General features: G+C 45.7%; 1 protein-coding gene, 1 non-coding gene and 1 pseudogene across 3 annotated transcripts in view; 2 read left to right on the top strand and 1 right to left on the bottom strand.

Annotated features, from left to right (window-relative positions):
- The window catches only part of KBTBD12 (kelch repeat and BTB domain containing 12), a 43840-nt gene that overhangs the window by 8278 nt on the left and 13749 nt on the right, over positions 1 to 21813 (top strand). Inside the window, exon 4 of the mRNA XM_024763410.1 lies at positions 21145 to 21342. Within this exon, the coding sequence (XP_024619178.1) occupies positions 21145 to 21342 (198 nt within the window). The remainder of the gene's footprint in view (positions 1 to 21144; positions 21343 to 21813) is intronic.
- On the bottom strand, positions 9646 to 9752 carry LOC112412008 (U6 spliceosomal RNA). The gene has a single exon (XR_003005713.1). It is a non-coding gene; the product is annotated as a U6 spliceosomal RNA (small nuclear RNA).
- On the top strand, positions 20064 to 20549 carry LOC112411988 (60S ribosomal protein L28 pseudogene; annotated as a pseudogene). Its single transcript, XR_003005710.1, has one exon. The product of XR_003005710.1 is annotated as a 60S ribosomal protein L28 pseudogene (transcript).

Genomic DNA, 21813 nt, shown 5'->3' with positions numbered 1-21813 from the left:
TAAGTCGCTTGGAATGCAAGAACAGTAGTGAAACATCCTTCTATACCCACCAAGTAAAATATGGTGAAAAGGCAGTAAGCCTTTGGCTGCCTTCAGCCAATGAAACGTGGGCTTTTGCAACCAACTGATTCTCTGGACTAACAGAAGAGAAAGGCAGCAGACGTAAGACGATGCCACGGACACCAGTCCTCTTTGTGTTGCCTCACCCACCAAACTTCTACAGAGGTTATTAAGTAATTTTTTACCCGAATGCATTTTTTTCTTTTCTCTGGCATGAATATGTGTGGTCCTGCACCCCCCACTAGGGACTGGTGAAAGACTGGTTTGTTCCCACTAATGTGGGTTAAAGTGACTCTGAACATCCTCTGTGGCTCCCCACCCTTCCCACTCCTTCTATTAAGTCCTTTGCTCGTCTAATCCCCGTCCCGCTCCCTAACGTCACCCTCTGTCACCTCGCTTCCCACCCCTCCATCACCTTCCCATGAGTATGGGAAGAAAGAGGCTGAGACAGGAGGCTGAGTGGACTGGTAAAATGATGGCGATGCCAATTCTTTATTTCGTCCCATCTGCATTGATGCCTAACTGGCAAAAACAACACGGGAAAGATGCTGGGTAACAAAAAGACGGCCAAAAAAAGAAATATGGGCTGAAAGCAAACCAAGCACTTGAGCAGCATTTTTTTTTTTTAAACTAAAGGGAAGCCGTTGTCTCTTGGCTGCCTGCACGGCGCGAAGCAAGGTCATTAACGCACTCAAACATTAATAGTTCTATGATTTTAAGAGCAAGAACATTATGCAACACAATTTATGACTGCCCTAGTTATGAGGCTCACTTGTGGTTATAACTGAGTTTTTCCTCTGGGTATATATTCGTTACTTTCATTATAACCTTATGCAGTGTCATAGGCCCAGTAGAGATAACATCTAAACTAGGATCGATTACGTGGGATGGAGGTATAACTCAGGAGTGAAGGGCTGATCCACTTATTATATTAAAGTTGGAGGCAGTCAAAAGTGGGAAAAAATGATGTGTCAATTGAAGCAAAATGAGATTTCCCCCACTGTGGAGCCACAACTAGGCTAAATGTGGAATACAACTGATAGTGTCATCTTTTTGTAAACTGCCTGGAAAGGACACCCAACACACCCTTTGGAGCTCACACTTCACAGCATGAACAAACGTCCACCGAGTGAATGGAAGGGAGTAGATTTTAAAGGACCTGTAAGATGTGGGTAAGAGAAATAGAGGAAAGAGTGTGCTCCAAGAAAGGAGGCGCTGGGGAAGGGTGGGGAGTACATTAGAAAGAAAGGCAGAAGCAGAGGTTTGGAGGTGAGAAGGAGATGCTAGGAGTAGAGGATGCGAGAAGGATGAGTGAATGAGCCCACAAGAGCAGGGACGGGTGGGGCTGAGAGTTGCACACGTGCATGGGAGCAGCTTACAGTGGCTGGTGGATGAAGAATTAGGAGAACAAGACGGAGCAGTGAGAAAGTGCACAGAAACATGATGAGAGAATGCCTGAGGAAGGTTGCCAAGGTCAGGATATAAGGAACGCGTCAAAGGTGAGAAGAAAATGTCAGTGGGGACATCAGTTAGGAAGTCTTTTGCAGCAGCATCAAATAGAGTTTCTGGATATTCAGGGCTGGGGACCAGATTCACAGTCTCTCAAATAATTTTACCATCTTGGCAGACTCAATCCAAAAGGTTCCAGTTTCCCAACGTTTGCTACTTAACTCCCAAGTATTTGTATAAGCTTTTAAATGGAATGAATTTCAGTTGTTTAGGTATTCTTGTGGTACACTTAGTTCAGATTTAATTGTTCATTGCAAATATAATTGGAACGTGGGCAAATATCATACAGAGCCCTAAAACCTTCTCGATGACTCACACAGGTACCATGCACTCATGTGTTAACTGTCTTAGCAAAAGCCCTGTCTGCTTTTGGGAATCTCTATGTGTCCCACTGTGATTGGAGTCACTGCCAGCTAGTACAGCAATGAGCCCTCTCCCTAATACCTATACTGGATTTAATTCCTTATGATCTCCTAGATAGTCTACAGGCCACCCCAAAAGAGCAACCACGGAAATCTCCCTCACCATGGAGGGAGCAGGACCAAGGGGAGAAGGCACCAGACCCTGACTCCATCATTTACTACCTGGTATGGCCCTAGTCTAGTAAATCTTTTTCTTTTTTTGGGGGGGGGTAATATCAAAATTTGAATGCCTGCCTCTTAGAGATATGATTAAATAAAATAATGTATGTAAAATCCCTACAATACAAGTATTCAGATGTTATAACTAAAGTTCTTTGAGCCCTTCGTGTTACAGACACTTTGCTTAATTCTTTACATAAAAAATTTCATTTAATGGTCATAAAAAACTGAAAGTATTAACTCTCTCTGTATGGCCGACTAGATATCTAGACTGATCCTCCCACTGAAAATACCAAAAAAAAGTGAGGTGAAACATGTTTAAAATCCCCTGAACTAAGAACTGTTATGGCAGTAAACACTCAGTGGGCCAGAATCTAAGTGAAAGCAGGAGACTTCTAGCAATGGAGAAGTGAGAAGGGAGACATCCCCTCCCCAAAAAGCAACTATAAAGACAGATAAATTTGTCAAAACCAACCATTTCAGATCTCTGGAAATCAACCAAAGATAAACAACAATTTGAGAAGAGCTTAATTTCTTGAAACAGCTGAACTTGAAGTCAGTCTTCAGGCAGCCTGTGACATCCTGGCCTGAGACTGCCCAGACTTGCAGCCCAGAGCTTTCAGCGTGGTAGTTCTACTGGAGTGGGACTAGCTGTGAATCCTAGCAGCTTTGTTTGCCAAAGGGGTCTGATATGTTTGGGAGCAGAGGGTGGAAAACCCACACTCAGAGTGGCAAATGGAAAAAGCCTGCAGCTCTCCTAAGCTTGAGCTTTTAGTCCTGGTTGGGACAGCAGCAGATAAGAAAACTAGCCAGAAATGTAACAGAGATCTTCTAGGGAAATCCTAGAATAAGAGCAGATTTGAGAAGTCTGAAGAAAGAATCTATGAATTTGAAATAGAGCAATAGAAATTATATAATCTGAAGAAAAGAGGGGGGAAAAATTGAAGAAAAATTAGCAGAGCCTCAGAGACATATGGAATAACATGAAAGCTACCAATATAGGTATAATGGGGATCCTGAAAGGAGAGAGGGAAAGGGGCAGGAAATCTCTTTTCAACTGAATATTTGTCAAAAACTTCTCAAACTTGATGAAGAAACATTAATCTACAGTTCCAAGAAGCTCATCAAATCCCAAGTAAGATAACGTCACAGAGATCCTCACCATAACACATCATAGACAAAATACTGAAAGACAGAAAATCCTTTTTTTTTAATTAATTAATGAATTTATGTTTGTCTGCATTGGGTCTTTGTTGCTGCGCACAGGCCTTCTCTAGTTGTGGCGAACGGGGGCTACTCTTTTTTGTGGTATGCAGGCCTCTCACTGTTGTGGCCTCTCCCGTTGCGGAGCACAGGCTCTGGACACGCAGGCTCAGCGGCCATGGCTCACGGGCCCAGCCGCTCCGCGGCATGCAGGATCTTCCTGGACCGGGGCACGAACCCGTGTCCCCTGCATCGGCAGGCAGACTCTCAACCACTGCGCCACCAGGGAAGCCTCGGGGGCTACTCTTTGTTGAGTTGTGCAGGCTTCTCATTGTGGTGGCTTCTCTTGTTGTGGAACACGGACTCTAGGCGCACGGGCTTCAGTAGCTGTGGCTCGCAGGCTCTAGAGCGCAGGCTCAGTAGTTGTGGTGCATGGGTTCAGTTGCTCCACGGCATGTGGAACCTTCTTGGACCAGGGATCAAACCCATGTCCCCTGCATTGGCAGGCGGATTCTTAACCACTGTGCCACCAGGGAAGTCCCCAGAAAATTCTTAAAAGCAAGAAAAGAATGACGTCACATAGAGGGGAACAACAATACACTCAGCCAGTGACTTATCAGAAATAGTGGAGGCAAGGAGGCAGTAGAGGACTTCCCCGGTGGCACGGTGGTTAAGAATCCGCCTGCCAATGCAGAGCACACGGGTTCGAGCCCTGGTCCGGGAAGATCCCACATCCTGCAGAGCAACGAAGCCCGTGCGCCACAACTACTGAGCCTGCGCTCCAGAGCCCGTGAGCCACAGCTACTGAAGCCTGCGTGCCTAGAGCCCGTGCTCCGCAACAAGAGAAGCCACCGCAATGAGTAGCCCCCTCTCGGCACAACTAGAGAAAGGCCGCGCACAGCAACGAAGACCCAACACAGCCAAAAATAATTCGTTAATTTTAAAAAAAGAAACAATTAGCAACTGAGTCTAACAACATAAAAAATGATTATATATCATCAAAAATTCTTGATAAAAAAGTGAAAGAACTGAATCCAGCAACATAAAATATTATTATATATAATACCATGACCAAGTGGAATTTATCCCAGGAGTGCAGGAATGCAAGGTGGCTTTAATTTTAAAAACTCAATTAATATAGTAAACCATATTAATATAGAACAAAAACCAAATGATCATCTAATAGATGTAGAAAAGTCATTTGACTTGAAATTATTTACAAAACAGAAATATCACAGACTTAGAGAACGAACTCATGGTTACCGGGGGGAAGGGGGAGGCGGAGGGATAGTTAGGGAGTTTGGGATTGACATGTACACCCTGCTATATTTAAAATGGATAACCAAGAAGGACCTACTATATAGCACAGGGAACTCTGCTCAACATTATGTAACAACCTAAATGGAAAAGAATTTGAAAAAGAACAGATACCGTATATGTATAACTGAAGCACTCTGCTGTACACCTGAAACTAACACAGCATTGTTAATCAACTGTACTCCAGTATAAAATGAAAATTTTTTAAAAAGCATTTAACAAAATCCAACCCCCTATCACAATAAAAATTCTCAACAAATTAGGACTAGAAGGGAATTTCCTCAACTTTTTATAAAGGTATCTATGAAAAGACTACAGCTATGGTACGTAGTGGTGAAAGACAGCTCTTATTTCTAAGATCAGGAACAACTGACAGGTGCCTGTTCTTGCTGCTCCTATTAACACTGAAACAGAGGTTTTAGCCAGTGCAATAAGGCAATAAAAAGAAATTAAGCCATACAGATTGGAAAGGAAGAGTTTAATAGTCTTCATTCACAGATCATATAATCCTACATGTAGAAAATTCTAAGAAAGCTACAAGAAAACAAAGAGAGAGAGAGGGAGAGGCAGAGAAAGGAAGGAAGTCAAAGAAAGAAAGCAAAAAGAATACTAGAACTAATCATTAATTTTAGCCAAAGTCACAGGATACAAAATCAGCATACAGAATTAATTGTGGGATTTCCCTGGTGGCACAGTGCTTAAGATTCCATGTTCCCAATGCAGGGGTCCCGGGTGTGATCCCTGGCCAGGGAAGTAGATCCCACATGCATGCCACAACTGAGGAGCCCACGTGCAGCAACTAAGGAGCCCACATGCCACAACTAAGGAGGAAGCAAGCTGCAACTAAGTAGCCCACGAGCCACAACTAAGACCTGATGCAACCAAATAAATAAATAATTTTTTTAATTTATTTGTATTTATACGTGCTAGCAATGAACATTCCAAAAATGGAACTGGAAAAACAATACTTTCCAATAACATCGAAATGAGTAAGATATGTAAGAATAAATTCAACCCAAAAAGTGTGAGATCATACACAGAAAACTATAAAACACTCCCAAGAGAGTTAACAAAGAGCTACATAGGGGACTTCCCTGGTGGTCCAGTAGTTAAAAATCCAATGGTTAAGAATCCAATGCAAGGGACGTGGTTTCTATACCTGTTTGGGGAACTAAGATCCCACACGCTGCGGGGCAACTAAGCCCGCACACGCCGCAACTACTGAGCCTGTGCGCTCTGGTGCCCGCGCACCTCAACTAGAGAAACCCGTATGCTGCAACAAAGATCCCCTGTGCCACAACCAAGAGGCAATGCAGCCAAATAAACAAATTAATTAATTTAAAAAAGTGGTTCCTTCTGCATTTGTTTGAAAAAAATAAAAATAAATCAAAAAGAGCCAAATATACAGAGACATATTCCTTGTGTATGGATTTGAAGACTCAATATTGTTAAGATAGCGATATTCCCCAAACTGATCGATAGATTCATTGTTTTTTAAAGTTGACTAGCTGGTCCTAAAATTATGTGTAAATGCAAGGAACCTAGAATAGCCAAAACAATTGTGAAAAAGAAGAAAGTTTGAGGACTTATTTAACCCATTTTTAAAACCTAGAGTTACAGTAATCGAGCTATAGTGGTATAAAACCAACGGCAGACATATATATCAATGGAACAGAAATAAGAGTTCAGTAATAAATTTTTACATTTTTACTCAGTTGATTTTTGACAAAGGTGTCAGGGCAATTTCAGTGGGGAAAGATGAACTTTCCATCAAATGTGTTCAGCCCATTACCTCACACCACAGCAAGAAAAAAGGAACAATACTGTATCATGGACTTAAAATTTTGTTAAGACGGTAAATCTCATGTTAAGGTTTTTTACCACAATGAAATAAAATTTTTAAAAATTAAAATTACAAAGCATGCTGTTAAGGTAAGGAAGATGTAAAGGGGTGGGGGAAACACACATATTGAGGAGAGAAAATATAGTGCAGAAATTCAAAATTATACATTGAAGGAAGGAGGAAGAAGGAGGTAGCAAGAGCCCTGGGCTCGAGGGGAGAAGCAGCGTCAAGAGACTCCTGAGGGAAAACAGTTATTAGGAGCTGAGTGAAAATGAGGAGAGGTCTTCTCAGAACTGAAGGGAGAAAAAATTCAGGGGAAAGTAAGTCTTTTTAAATAACAGGTACAATTCAATTGAGTAACATGGATGTCAGAGAGACTAATACTTTCCATCAGAGAGATACTGTGTTTTCTTATCATACTGCAGTTTGATTCAACAAATACCTGTCGGGGCATAAGATGTGTCAGACCCTGGGCTGAGTGTTGAGGACTCAGGGATGGGAGACACACACTGAGCCCAGAAGGAGTGATGGCCTAGGACAAGGTACAGACAGATAACCGTGCATACATAGGGCTAAGTGCACACCTATGTGGACACACGGTTCACCAGTGAATATGAATTTGGTCTGTTTCTCAATTAAATGCTGGCTACTGGCTGCTGTTAAAGGATAAGACCACTGCTCAGTATCTGAAATCAAAAGCGCTGACGTTCTTGCTCACCTACGTGCAGGAGGGTTAGCTGGTCAGAGACCTCATTGGGCACAGCAGATGGATAATCACGAGATTGTGGGCAGGAGTTTGTCTCGGATTAGTGTTGTCACAAAGGTGGGAGTGGGGTGTTGTCAACCTTAGACGTGTGGTTTGTGTTCACTGCAGAGGCAGGAGTGTCAAGTCAGCCTCGGCAGAGGGGTCAGAGGTGAGTCAGCTTCTGACTGGCTGTCTTTAGGGGCAAGGCTCCATCTAACCGGCTGCTCCAGAGGCAAGTTCACTGAAGCAGGTTGTCACCGACTGATTAATCAGGTTGAAAACCAGTTCTGATGTTGGCTTGTTATAATACCTGTAGTAAAAATAGTTTTTTCTTAGGTGTGCGGACCTTTTATATATTCTCACTCTCCCCTTTGGTCTTCTATCAGCCAAAGCAAAAGGAGAGACCGTGAGTGTGATCCAGATGTCCTCCACTGTGCCTGTTTCTCCTTGAAGACAAGATTTTTTCTGTGGGTCTGATTTTCAGTTTGCATGTCCATCAGCATAAGTCCATTCTGTTTTTGTCTCTAAGTCATTTGTTGGAACATTTGTTAGGACAGTGGCTCTGTAGATTTAAGACTCTGGATAAACAAATCAAGCTGTGCAACATACAAGCGTGACAGATTATTACACGGAGGAGGTGGAGGACACTCTCAAGGCACCATCTGGATTTTTCCAGGTCCGACCATGAAAACACGTCCCAACAACTGCCTGAGTCTTCCTTGATAGTCTTCCTTGATAATCCACTTTTCTTTTTGCGTGGATAGAAATTGTTGTACCTCATCTGTGGCGTTGATCCAGGTACAAAATGAAGTGTCAGCAATGGCACAGACTCCCCTTGGTTAGCAACCGAAAAATCCAAGGCTTTGCTGATTTCCATAACTATCTGGGCAAAGGAATTTTTTTTTTTTTTTTTTTGGGCAAAGGAATTTTAACTGTTTGGTTTACTATTTTCTACATCAGCCAAAGCGGCGGACAAACTGTTGAGGACCCCCTGAGCTGAAGAGCAGCCATGCATGGGACGGTTAGCCTCAGGATTCCACTCCACCAGCGTTCGTCCTGTCCTTTCAGGCTCTGTTAGAGGATGTAAACCCCTGAGGGTATTGGGACATGGACACTGAGACACACTGTCTAACTAATAGGCTGATAGGACAACTGGTCCTGGTCCTGGACTGGTACCCAGAGCCTGGCTCACACATAGGAAGAGAGGAGCAGGGGGCTGCATTAGAGATGTGATCAGCCTCACTGGAGCCATAGGTAGACTGTCTTTAGGGCTCGTGGTAAACTGTCACTATTACATCCCAAGAAAACTGTAATCCCTTTGTGTCAGTGCAAGGACATTTTTTTTCATTTTTGTATTGTATCATTATTGGTAACATTCGTGTAGCCTATCTCTATATCATACTTCCAATTAGCTGCACAAGCAACAGTTTGGGAGAGCCAAGTAACAGAGTTACAATGGTCATCATCCCTCAGTAAGACAAGAGAGAAAAATATCATCAGAGACATAAAGAATAAAAATACACAAAAAAGGGCTTCCCTGGTAGCTCAGTGGTTAAGAATCCACCTGCCAATGCAGGGGACACGGGTTCGAGCCCTGGTCCGGGAAGATCCCACATGCCGCGGAGCAACTAAGCCCGTGCGCCATGGCCGCTGAGCCTGCGCACCACAACTACTGAGCCTGCATGCCACAACTACTGAGCCCACATGCCACAACTACTGAAGCCCGTGCGCCTAGAGCCCATACTCCACAACAAACAGAAGCGACCGCAATGAGAAGCCCGCGCACCGCAACAAAGAGTTGCCCCTGCTCGCCGCAACTAGAGAAAGCCCGCACAGCAATGAAGACCCAGTGCAGCCAAAGTACAAAAAAAAAACAAATTTTGAGTTAATCCCATCTATACAAAGATTTCCCAGGTGTCTTCTTTGCTTGAAATAAAGTAAAGGTCCTCCTGCAGACATATCCTATCCCTGCAACTTATTATCACCCCATGATTTTTTTTTTTTTTTTTTTTTTTCAGTATGTGGGCCTCTCACTGTTGTGGCCTCTCCTATTGCAGAGCACAGGCTCCGGACGCGCAGGCTCAGTGACCATGGCTCACGGGCCTAGCCGCTCCGTGGCATGTGGGATCTTCCCGGACCGGGGCACGAACCCGTATCCCCTGCATCGGCAGGCGGACTCTCAACCACTGCGCCACCAGGGAAGCCCACACCCCATGATTTTAAGCAAGTTGGGTCACTTCTCTGAGTCTGTTTACTTTTTTTTTTTCCAAAGGTGTTTGGCTGATTAGACCATCATTTCTTTTCTTTTGTTTTTTTAACTTTATTGGAGTATAATTGCTTTACAGTGGTGTGTTAGTTTCTGCTTTGTAACGAAGTGAATCAGCTATAGAACCATGGAATGCCTCACAAATACGTGTGTCATCCTCGCGCAGGGGCAATGCTAATCTTCTCTGTATCGTTCCAATTTTAGTGTATGTGCTGCCGAGGCGAGTGCTGAGTCTGTTTTCTTCATTCATAAAGTGAGGATGCTAATAACACAGTTGTGACACTTGAGAGAGATGGATACCGCGCCAGGCATTTAAGTGCTCAATAAATGATAATGATAGGGATTATTATTACAGAAATAAGTGGCAAGGGGTCCTTTTACACTCTAGTGCCCTAATAATGCTCAAAATCTTCCTTTGTAGCCTGCAGTATTCCAGCTCCACCCTCAACAGGTCTCTGTGCTGGCCGTGCAGCCTACTGAGGGGCCGTCCTTGTGCTGGGGTCACCCTGTCCTCATGCATTTGGAGTCTAAGGACCGTCTCTTTCTACTCTCTTCACTTCCTCTCCTTGCAAACACACACAATGGCCCAGTGCACATTCACACAGCCTGCACTTCTGCGTGGGGAGGGACTCTTAAAATATTGCCTAGGTGTGTTCTTCTGTGGGAACTAAAGGTGAACCCGTCAGACTGCTGGACCCTCTGGCTAATGCTGACCCTAATTTAATTTGAGTTGTAAAGATTTAAGAATGTTGGCCTCAGTTAAAATCTGCGCTAAATTTTCATTGTGGAAATGCTTGTTTTTGAAAACCATGTCATCACAGATACCATGAGTAATCTGAATTTAGATGAAAATGATTTCTGGAATTATGGCAAACTACCAAGGGGTGTACTAGTCAGCTATTGGATGGTTTTTCCTGGAAAACTATATATTTCCTTCTTAAAAATGCAGAAAAAGATATGCCTAGATCGTTTGCTTAAAGTGGTTCTGTTGCTCATGCAGTTACGTGTGCACTTTACCAGCTTCCCCACACTGCAACTGGCTCTTCTGGTGCGTAACTTGCTGGAAAGCTTAAAATAATTTAAAGAGTCTATATGAACCTTATGAATAAATGAGGCCCTTACTAAAAACCCAGGTATTTAAAATGGGCTGGTTTCCATTTTGACTTTTTTTCTGAGAGCTTTCTCGGGTAGCCCTTTCTCAGGAGAGCAGGAAAGAGTAGGGCTGTGTCTTGATGACAGAACCCTTTGAAATCCTCTGGTAGGAGACCGAGGAGAAGGGTGCCACTCAAGGTCATGCATTTTAAGATGCTTTGTGTTTTAAGAAAGATCTTTTGTCATTTGTACCATGAGAGCTCATTATGAGACAAACTACTTGAATCCAAAATATATCTTAATCTTCTAAAACAAGTTCTTTAAAAAGATAGTAAAAATAAAAAAAAAAAAAAAAAAAGATAGTCCAAAAAATTTTAGGTTAATATATCCTATTGCTATGAGAAAACGTTAACTCCTCGTTTTAAAGGCTTTCAATCCTACTTTTATGAAGAATCAAGTAGGAAACGAATTAGATGCAGACTCTTACTAGTGAAGTTTTGAGAAACATAGAACCTTCTGGGCTCCACCTCATCAAACCCAATTGTGAGCTCTTGTTGATGCTGTGTTATAAAAATACCGACTTGAATATGGTACCAGGGGTTCTCTCTTTGAAAAATGTTTTTGTGAGATAAACTTTAGCTCTCATAGTATTAGTTACACTTTTGAATATATTATGCTTGCTTCTGAAATGACAATGTACGTTCGTAAATATACTTGGCGTTTCCATCAAGTGTGGGGATTTTTTAAAAACCTTTTCTTTCTTTTTTAATTTCATTTATTTTTAAAAAAATAAATCTCTAGGCACGCGGGCTTCAGTAGTTGTGGCTCACCGGCTCTAGAGCACAGGCTCGGTAGTAGTGGTACACAGGCTTAGTCGCTCCACGGCATGTGGGATCCTCCCGGACCAGGGATCGAACCTGTATCCCCTGCATGGCAGGTGGATTCTTAACCACTGTGCCACCAGGGAAGCCCCCCATCAAGTGTTTTTAAAAAGTCAAATTGTATTCAGAAGTTGCTTTAGTTTGACAGGTCAGGCGAAGTCAAATATAGAAACTGAGCACCAGAATCTATTTGTGGAAACATTTAGACCTTTCTCAGGCTGGCCCCAGCCAGCCTCTGCAGCCACATCCCTCCCAGCCCCAGCCTTGGGCTCTGAGGGTCATTCCTGAACAAGCCTCCCTTCTGCACTTTGTTTACGCTCTTCCCTCTGCTTTTAAGCCTCTGCCTCTGGACAACGCATCCTTCAGGGTCTGGCAGAAACGCCATCTCCTCGACGGGGTTTGTGTGAATTAGTGGCACTGTTCTTGGCAAGGCTGCTCTGCCTCTGCCCGTGGCCCTCCCCATGCTCCTGGGACCATCGGGGGCAGACACCCTGCCTCCCTCTTGTCTGTGTCTCTTCTGACAGCTGCCAGGCCTGCTCCACGTGATGGATGCTTACAAACGTCAGGTGACCGAATTGACCTTTCTATCCTGCTCTTCCATCAGGGCAAAAGCCTCAAAAATCATCAGAGTTACAGGCCTTGTGGAGAATTTTTTAAAGCAGGGAGTTTTCACTTCCCTGTCCGAGAAGCCAGCTAATAGCAAGTCTCCCCACGCGGCTACGGGTGTTGTTTTCTCCATCGGACAGCACTCTGCCCCTGCGCACCACGACGGGGGTTACACAGAGGGTTCCAGTTACTGCAGTAAATGCGTGTCAGAGATCAGTCTAGAGGTGAATTATGCTGTGAGATACAAGGACCAAGTTTCATCATGGTTAAGGTTTTTCCTTTTTCTTTCTTTTGATAAATTTCTGGAGACTTCCCTGGTGGCGCAGTGGTGAAGACTCTGCGCTCCCAATGCAGGGGGCCCAGGCTGGATCCCTGGTCAGGGAGCTAGATCCCACATGCTGCACCTAAGAGTTCGCATGCCACAGCTAAGGAGCCCGCCGGCCGCAACTATGACTCTGCGCAACCAAATAAATATTAAAAAATAAATACATAAAATTCCAAACAGTTTTTTAATAAATATAAGTTTGCCTCAGATCACCCAGGCTGTTCATTAAAATGGCAGATTCCTGGCCCTCACCCTTGGCCAGTTCTGGGCTAGTGGGTCTGAAGTGGGACCTGGGGATCTGAGCTAAGCGTCAGGCGATTCTGGTGGGAATGCCCACAGGACTGCACGTTGAGAAACACTGATACTGTGAGGAAAGGAAGAGGTGACATCATGTTAATGGAGGTTTTATACGCGCAAAATATTGACTAAGCCTATGTATGGAACATAATCGGGCCCTGAGCTGGCTTTTAGGAGCGACCCAGAGATGAATGAGGCAAGGTGTCTTCCCTTGGACAGCACGTGTGTTCCAGGAAGCTAGGTCAGCCCACTGGTCAGAGCATCCTGCACTCACAGGTCATCAGAGCAGGCTGTTGGGTACGTTCTGAACTCATTCCAAGAGCGTTCTGGGCTTAGAGACATACTTCTCAAGCTCAGGTTGAACAAGGAAAGAAATGTACTTTTTCAACGGCCAGAGAAGTTCTCCAGGGAATGCCAGTGTCTGTTTATTCTGAGAAAAGACTTGGATTTGAACTGCACCGAATGACTCACCATGTTTTTGATGTCAGTGTCCATGAAATGTATCTGCAGTTCATCCTATGAAGGAGCTTCACCTTGATGATCTGGCACCCTCAGTGGGGAGCCCGGAACTAAGTACTCTCAGAGGCCAAAGTTTGCCTATGGCTCTCAAATCGCAGCTTAGCTTTAGTCATTTTCATCACTGACATCCTACAAATTCACAAAGTGTGGACAGTTCCACATTTCATCGTGACAATTAGTGAGAAATTGCACTCCATTCGGTCAATGTATAATTACAATGCTGTATTATAATGGTTTCATATTTGTCTTTGATTTCTCAGTAGACGGTGTCTTATGGAAGAAAAAACACCTTAAACTTGTTATTCTCTAACACGTAGTACGGATAGGAAATGGATAGCCAAAGTATGCTTACAGATTGCTTAAAACTAACTAGAAGTTTAAAGTGTTTTTGACGCTGAAATGAGAGAATGTTCGGAAGCTTCTACAGTGTGAAAACCCCTGATGGACAGAGATGATGATGCTACTGAGAACAGATGAGAAATGTCTTAGGAGGATGTTGTCCAGGCCTCTGACTTGTTGTTTATGTTTGCAGAAAAGCTTAAGAGAACACAGCCAAAGCCCTGTGCTACTACATGTTTTATGCTTTGCTTTTATGAAAAGAGGTAAATTGCTAAAAGCCACACCGATAGCAAGAATTTTGTTCAACAGGGCTTCCCCGGTGGCGCAGTGGTTGGGAGTCTGCCTGCCGATGCAGGGGACACGGGTTCGTGCCCCGGTCCGGGAGGATCCCACATGCCGTGGAGCGGCTGGGCCCGTGAGCCACGGCTACTGAGCCTGCGCATCCGGAGCCTGTGCTCTGCGGCGGGAGAGGCCACAACAGTGAGAGGCCCGCGTACCGCAAAAAAAAAAAAAAAAAAAAAAAAAAAAAAAGAATTTTGTTCAACAAAGCAAATCTTAGGTATGTCTTCATGTAGCCTAGTGTATAGAACCATCTATGTCCATAGCATATTGTGAAAACAGATCGTATTGCTACTTCTGAATCCTTAAGAAAATGTTCAATCTGAAATCGTCAAATTCACTACGGTGGGGAATAACGTAATATATGTTTTAAAACAGCATGAAGACTTGAAATGGAAAAACTATGATGTTTTGAAGAAGATATCAATTATTTTAAAATCCTGTCATTTTGAGTAAAATGTATTATCTTCAACTACTTTATCCATTTATACATGTGATCATTTTTTTAAATTACTCCCTTCCTTTACCTGTTCTTGGGTAAATATAGAAATGAGCACAAATTATCACTTTCTGTAAATCATTTTATTTACACAAAAGATAAACATACCAAAGACTTATTAAGATCTTCTTTTTTTTTTGGCCGTGCCATGCAGCTTGTGGGATCTTAGTTCCCCGACCAGGGATGAAACGTGGGCCCCAGTAGTGAAAGCACCAGAGTCCTAACCACTGGGCCGCCAGGGAAGTGTCAAGACCTTTTTTCTATAGTAGCTATTCAGCACATACTGTCAAGCCTCCTTTGGAAGAAACTCAGGGAACAGAATGATGCATACTTCGCCTTCATACTTTACATCTTGTGTGTCTACATTTCCAAGGTGTGGAATATATTTGATTAATGGTTCTTTGCAGGGTCACTTGAGAGAAGTACTAGTATAAACTTGGCCTGTGTCCTGTTAGGTTATGTCCAGCCCAAGTTAAGGGAGGTTAGTGATGGTTCAGGCAGGCAGACCTGGGGGGAAAATGAGCCCAACAACAGACACCAACAATTTCTCTCCATAGCTGGACTGAGGGTCCTATATCCTTAAGAAGGTAATATTTATTATCTGACAGGAAGTGAGTTTTCAGCTGTTTGGACTCAGCGCTTGACACATTCTGGAAAGCTAGTCATCACTTTTTGTTTTGACAAAAGAGCATAAGAAGAAAAAAAAAGTACCCGGGATGCAGGTGAGTGAGAAGCTGGTCCATTCACGCGCTCAGTTATTTTTTCTTGACCGTCTGCCCCGGCTGAAAAGCGTGGGGCATACAGATGTGAATTAGACATTCTTCTGCCCTCCAGTGACTTACAGCCTAATCAAATAGGGAAACGCACACAGAGATAAGTAAGAGCAGCACTATTTATAGGAATCTTGACCTCTGTTCAGAGGGCAGCAGAGGCTCTAGGAGGGAATGGCCGCTTGCAGAGATACAAAGGCTTTCCTAGGGGTGGCTACAGAGTTGAGCCTTGAAAGAGGAGTTTGTCACATTGGGGAGGAGAGGCCAGTCCAGGCAGAGACCAGCCTAAGCGAAGGCCTGGAGATGAATAACCTCACTGTTTGGGGAACTGCAGGCAGCTGGGAGAGCCTGGAGCACAGGGTGCTGGGGATGCGGGGTGGGGGGCGATGGGAGGGGAAGGAAGGTGAGCACGGCGCAGTGCGGTGTCCGGTCATCCAAGCTCTGTACACCTACGGGGGAGGGACAGGCCTGAGATGTCTGAGGGGTCCTGTCGGCAGAACTGGGTGACGAGCAGGCGTGGGGACAGTGACATTAGTCTGAACTTGTGGCATCTGCACTCGGGCTCCCAACCACGACCCCGGGCTCTCCCTCCCCCACTGTGGGCTCAGCTTTTGGACCTGCAGGACAGGCTGGGGAAGTGGGATTGGCAAGAAACAAGGAAAAGATGAGCCCAGGATTGGAAAGAACTGACGGGCGAGGCGCGTTGAAATCCGAGGCCCAGGGCTGGGCCGGACGGAAGCCCAGGGGTCATCTGGAATCAGCCACAGATGGGACAGTGATTCTGTAATTGCAGCTTATTTGGCACCCAAGGCTCAGTGCCAGAACTTTCTGGTCAACTGTCTACATTTCCTCTTGGCAATGATAAGACATTTCAAGCACCTGAGTTTCCCTCCAAACTCAAGCAAATCCAGGCTCTAGCCAGTGCAACTTGGTCCGCCCTTTCAGCTCTTTTATTTGATTTTCCTGGTCGTCTGTTTTGAGGAGCGAACAGAATGCAGATGGACGTTTTCTTAGCAAGAAAAGGCTGGCGAAGGGCAGGGAGGGGTTAGTGGGTGGAAAGGGTGTGCGCACACGAGAGAGCACCACCGCCCGTGTCCTGTGAGCCCAACACACTTAGACAGGCCTACAGCGTGACCCGGAAGTTTGCAAAAGGCAGATGAGCCTGCTTTCCACCCTGTCCTGAAGGGCTTTTTTTCTGAAAATACCCAAGAGAGCCCTAAGAAGGGACAAGAAGCTAGATCATGTCTTCTAGCGCTTTAGGCTCCAAATCTGGAGCTCCGAAATGAGTGAAGAAGAAAACCAGAGAGCAGACAACCAGGGTGAGAAGGACATTGTCGCGAGCATTATATTAGCGTGACTGTCTCCTATGCTGCCACCTGACAGCTCCTACCCCTCTCGAATGTTCGACCAGTGCATTACTCTGATCCATCGTGTCAGCGAAACTTTCTCCCCACCTGAAGGCTCAGCTTATTTCTCAGCCCTTCAGCCTCTGACTGGCTCTATCCAACCTCAAAGTAAACATTTAAGAGAGCTTCGCCCCTACAGCCATCAATCATAGATGCAGCGGACAATTAAACTGAGATCACGCAGACCTAAGACCAGCGGCTTCAGTGAGCCCTGCTTCACTTACACAATGTCCTGGAACACGAGAGAGGAAGAATGACCATCACACGGAGTGCACGGGAAGAACTAAAAGGAAATTCCCATCATAGTACTTGGGAATAGTTTACAGCGCATGTCCATCCTCCTCGCCCTCCTCCACCTTTACATAGTTACCTATAAGTTAACCTTTGCAACAACTTATGAAATTGGAATTATTATCCGAAACTTAACAGATGAGAAAACTGAGACTTAGAGAAATTGTACTGACCAAAGTTGTCCAGCTATAAGTGGTGACACAGGCATATGAACCATGGTCTGTTTCCGAAAGCCCACATGCTTTTTCCCTGGCCCACGGGAGCCTTCAACAGTGAATATATTATTAAAGCTTGTTGAGCCGTGCAAGCAACTTTGGGAGCTGGTGAGAACTGCTCCAGACTCACCCTCTCCTTTGGGGTGCAGCCTGTCACCTGAAGGCAGGACTGCAGGCAGAAGGACGTCAGGAACCAGCCCCGCTGTGTTCAAGGCCCCATGGACAGTAAGTCCTAGAGGATGTCAGGGAAGGATCACGCCCCCGACCTCTGCCAGTGCCCGGCCAGGCTTGGTGTGGGGAGACGGTTCCTCCCACGCCCTGCAGAGGGAAAGACTCTATGACCACCAAACACAAAGAAAGCAGGCCTTCATCTTGGTAGAAATAAAAGAGGAGAGAGAGGCATCTTCTTCTATAATCCACACCCCCTGACCCCACCAATAAAACCTAAAGTATATATTTTGCACTGGAGGTCCACTGGGGTATGACTTGCAAAGATAACTTCTATTTGCCTGTTTTTAAATAAAGGAAAGTCAGGCGCAGAGGTACTGATGGCATGTAAATTAAAGATATGAGTTATCTCATTGAAATTCTAAAGATGTGCTGATCCTACCCCAGGATCAAAAGAGTTCTCTTGTCGTGCTGGTGCTGACTTATTAATAAAGACCATGCTTTTATTTGATTATTTATCTAATCAGCATTCACTTTCAGTTTAAGCTCATTAAGTCGCTGGTAACAGAGTGGTGCTGAGAGTGTACTTGGTGGTAGAATTACATCCAAGTGAGACAGAGAGTGTATTCAGGGGCAGGCGGTCAGAAACAAAGGCAGAGCCTGCAAGCCCGTGTCACCCGAGCGGAGCCTGTGAACTGTCTGACAACCAAACAGAAAGGGTACCTATGTAGAAGTTTAGTTTTGTAGCGTAAAGGCTGAACGTTATAATTAAATACACTTAGTAAAAGGGAAACGAAAATGACAAGCACTCTAATTATTTCAACAACCGAGAGATTAATACCCATTCTTTATATGCTTTATGCTGGGGAAGCTTTCTTAACGGGCTTTTATGTGCACTTCTGATTACGCCCAGGCTGCTGGCTGCTGGGTGTGCCCAGACTAGCTCTGAGCGACTTGCATTTCATCTGTTTGCCCCCACAGACTGGTCTTCTAAAGTGCTCGTAATGTAAACCAGCCGAATAGTATCTCTTACGGAGCAGGTAGTCAAATCATCTTGTTCTTACCTGATGGGTGGTTGCCATGGTCAACTGCTAAAGATAAATCCTCTTCTTTAAGCCCATCCTGCCCCACAGATAGGAAATTCCACTTTTTGTTGGACTAAGAAGCCTCCAGCTGCCCCAGCGCCACACTGGAAGAGGGCCTGTGAACAGAGTGTGCAGTTAACTGAGGCCGGCGTGTCCCCTCCTTGGAAACGCTGCTGCTCAGACTTGGCACGGTAACGGGCTAAATTATTTATCCAGGCGGAAAAGAGGGAAAGCAGCTAAGAGCTTCCTGAGTTTATAGCCTTGATCCCTGGGTTCGTACTGAGACAGGAAACAGGCCAGGCTCCATAGGCAAAGAGAACAAAAAGGTTCCCTCTGAAGTCCTCTTATGTCTGCGTGAGTCCCAACCAGGGTGAAAATAAGCTGTTCCCATCAATCTTCTCGGATTCACTGAGTACCATGTGTCAGGCACTGTGAGATAGAAGACAGGTGAAAAGTGGTCTTTGCCCTCAGTGAGCCTGTAACATATCCACTAGGCCAGAGGAAGCTGAGGAAAAGTAACTTTCTGGTTCATTCACTCCAGACCCGCACATGGCAGGCAGGCGCTGTGCTAGGTCCTGGGGTGCAGTACTGAAGGAAGATAGGAAACCACGTGACGATGCACGGAAGGACCATCCGACCAGCATGACGATGGGAAAGGGAATTAAATCACATAAAAGAGGAAATGCCACGAGGTGTCATGTGATTAATCTCTAAGTGACACATTGAGTAAAGGCCATGTGATGAGAGCAGTCTCGGTTCTGGTCTTGGTGTTGCTATAAACAACAGAGCCAAGCCCTCACCCACACCCCACTGCACTGACCCTTCCAGGACCCTCCACGGGTAGCCTGAGGCCAGCACTCCCCCAACTTTGATTGGTCGTGTAGACCAGGTCACCAGATTGGGTCTGCATGGAATGAGGGCACCAAAGAGAGGACTGTCTCTCCTTCCAGGGGATGCACCTCCATCCCAGGAGCCACGCTTCAGATCAGGAAATATAGCCCTGACATTTAAGACCTTTCGTTGTGGTACAAAAAAGGTCACCTACAAACTTGTGCTTCTTATTACAGCGGATTGGAAATTCTTATGCCATTACTTTCCCATGCAGCGTTGTACTTAAAGTCACAATTATGTAAATGATATTTCTGCTACTTGCTACAGTCTCTGGACTTCTGAGTGTAATGTGTATCTCTTTTAAGGTACTTGTCGTGATGTCGCTATCTGTTTGTGTATATGGCCCTTTGCACCACATTAATTTTTCTTTTTTAAGTTTTTTCGGATGTGGACCATTTTTCAAGTCTTTATTGAATTTGTTACAATACTGATTCTGTTTTATGCCTTGATGTTTTGGCCGCGAGGCATGCGGGATCCTAGCTCCCCGACCTAGGATCGAACCCTCACCCCCTGCACGGGAAGGCAGAGTCCCACTCACTGGACCGCCAGGAAGGCCCCACCCCATTAAGTTCTTAATAACGGCAAGAAACATCCCTCGCTCGTCCTTCTCAGCTCCTCATCCTGAGCATGCTGCCCTGCGAGTAACAGGTAACCAGGGAATATCTACCGAAGGAACTGTGTCACTCAAAAATGGAAGACGCATCACGCATTTGTGTTTGGGGCTTCCCTCCGACCCCCAAACCTGAAATTTACCAAAGACTGGCCCTGCTCTAATGGGGAAAAATTCCTGCCACTTAAGTAAAGAGGGGGCCGTATCCGGCCACCGCCACAAGAGGAGCTGCCGCCATGTCCGCGCATCTGCAATGGATGGTCGTGCGGAACTGCTCCAGCTTCTTGATCAAGAGGAATAAGCAGACGTACAGCACCGAACCCAATAACCTGAAGGCCCGCAACTCCTTTCGCTACAACGAGCTCATTCACCGCAAGACTGTGGGCGTGGAGCCGGCGGAGGACGGCAAAGGGGTCGTGGTGGTCATGAAGCGGAGATCCGGCCAGCGAAAGCCAGCCACTTCTTACGTGCGGTCCACCATCAACAAGAACGCCCGGGCCACCCTCAGCAGCAGCCGGCACATGATCCGAAAGAACAAGTACCGCCCGGATTTGCGTATGGCTGCCATCCGCAGAGCCAGCGCCATCCTGCGCAGCCAGAAGCCTGTGATGGTGAAGAGGAAGCGGACCCGCCCCACCAAGAGCTCCTGAGCAATCTGTCCCCTTCCCCAATGCAATAAAGCTGTCAGCTGACTTGCCGCAAAAAAAAAAAGAGGGAGAAGGACTTCCCTGGTGGTCCAGTGGTTAGGACTCTGTGCTTCCACTGCAGGGGGCCCGGGTTCGACCCCTGGTCAGGGAACTAAGAACCGGCATGCCGTGCGGAGCAGCCAAAAATAAAAAATAAAATAAACAAGAAGAGAAGGAGAGACAGGCTGGCAATGATGGGGATGGAAAGGATGTTTGCCTCTCTAGCCAGGTCTGTGGAATCATAACGAACAGGAAGGCAGATGTCAGAACCGGGTCACCCTCACATTCAAACCGGAAATTCTTCCTCTAAAGGGAGGGTCATTGTGTGAGCCAGTGTTGGATGTTGTAGGTTATAAAGCCTGTGGTGGAATCAGCCTCATGGGTGAGCACAAACAGAATAGTATGGATAAAACGAGATTAGCCTTGGCTATGGAGCCCACAGTAGACGTTACCATTGCTTACAAATTATCTCAGAAGCAGCACCAGGCCACAGAAGCACACCAAGGTCCACGAGCCTGAGATACAGACCCGGCAGAAAGGGGGCACTGCCCATGGGGACATCTCAGCTCTGGTCACCTCCTTTCTGTGTCACCCTCTGCAGGTGGAATCGGCTGCATAGGTCGAGACAAGGGTCAGGTTCGGAAGTGCCTTGACACAGTGGAGATCTACAACCCGGACGGGGACTTCTGGAGGGAGGGCCCACCCATGCCCAGCCCCCTGCTCTCACTTCGCACCAATTCTACCAATGCAGGAGCCGTGGACGGGAAGCTGTACGTCTGCGGGGGCTTCCACGGAGCAGGTACTGGCCGAGTTTTAAATGTTTTGTAACCTCCTTTGATGTCGATTTTCACCTCCCTTAACTGACCCAACGAACAATCCTAAGAGCAGGGGGCACTGGCAAAAGCAGTGACCTTGGGCAACTCACCAACCTCTGACCTTGGGTTTTCACGTCCACAAAGTGGGGCTACTCCCTCCACGGGCTGTCGTAAGAATTAAGTGAGATCTGGTCTGTAATGTGTCTGGCACACAGCAGACACACAATAAACATGAGCTGAACACAAGAGGAGAAATGGGGGAGGGTAGGCTAATGCCAGATTGTAGGACTAAAGGAGAGATTTAAAAATATGAAGAGGGACTTCCCTGGTGGGGCAGTGATAAGACTCTGTGCTCCCAATGCAGGGGGCCCGAGTTCAATCCCTGGTCGGGGAACTAGATTCCACATGCTTGCTGCAACTGAGAGTTTGCATGCCGCAACTAAGGAGCCCACATG

Source organism: Neophocaena asiaeorientalis, unplaced genomic scaffold, assembly GCF_003031525.2.
Source record: "Neophocaena asiaeorientalis asiaeorientalis breed wild unplaced genomic scaffold, Neophocaena_asiaeorientalis_V1.1 scaffold433, whole genome shotgun sequence".
NCBI classification, from domain to species: Eukaryota; Metazoa; Chordata; class Mammalia; order Artiodactyla; family Phocoenidae; genus Neophocaena; species Neophocaena asiaeorientalis.
The sequence above is the reverse complement of the archived record's forward strand: the minus strand, read 5'-3'. Positions and strand labels throughout refer to the sequence as shown.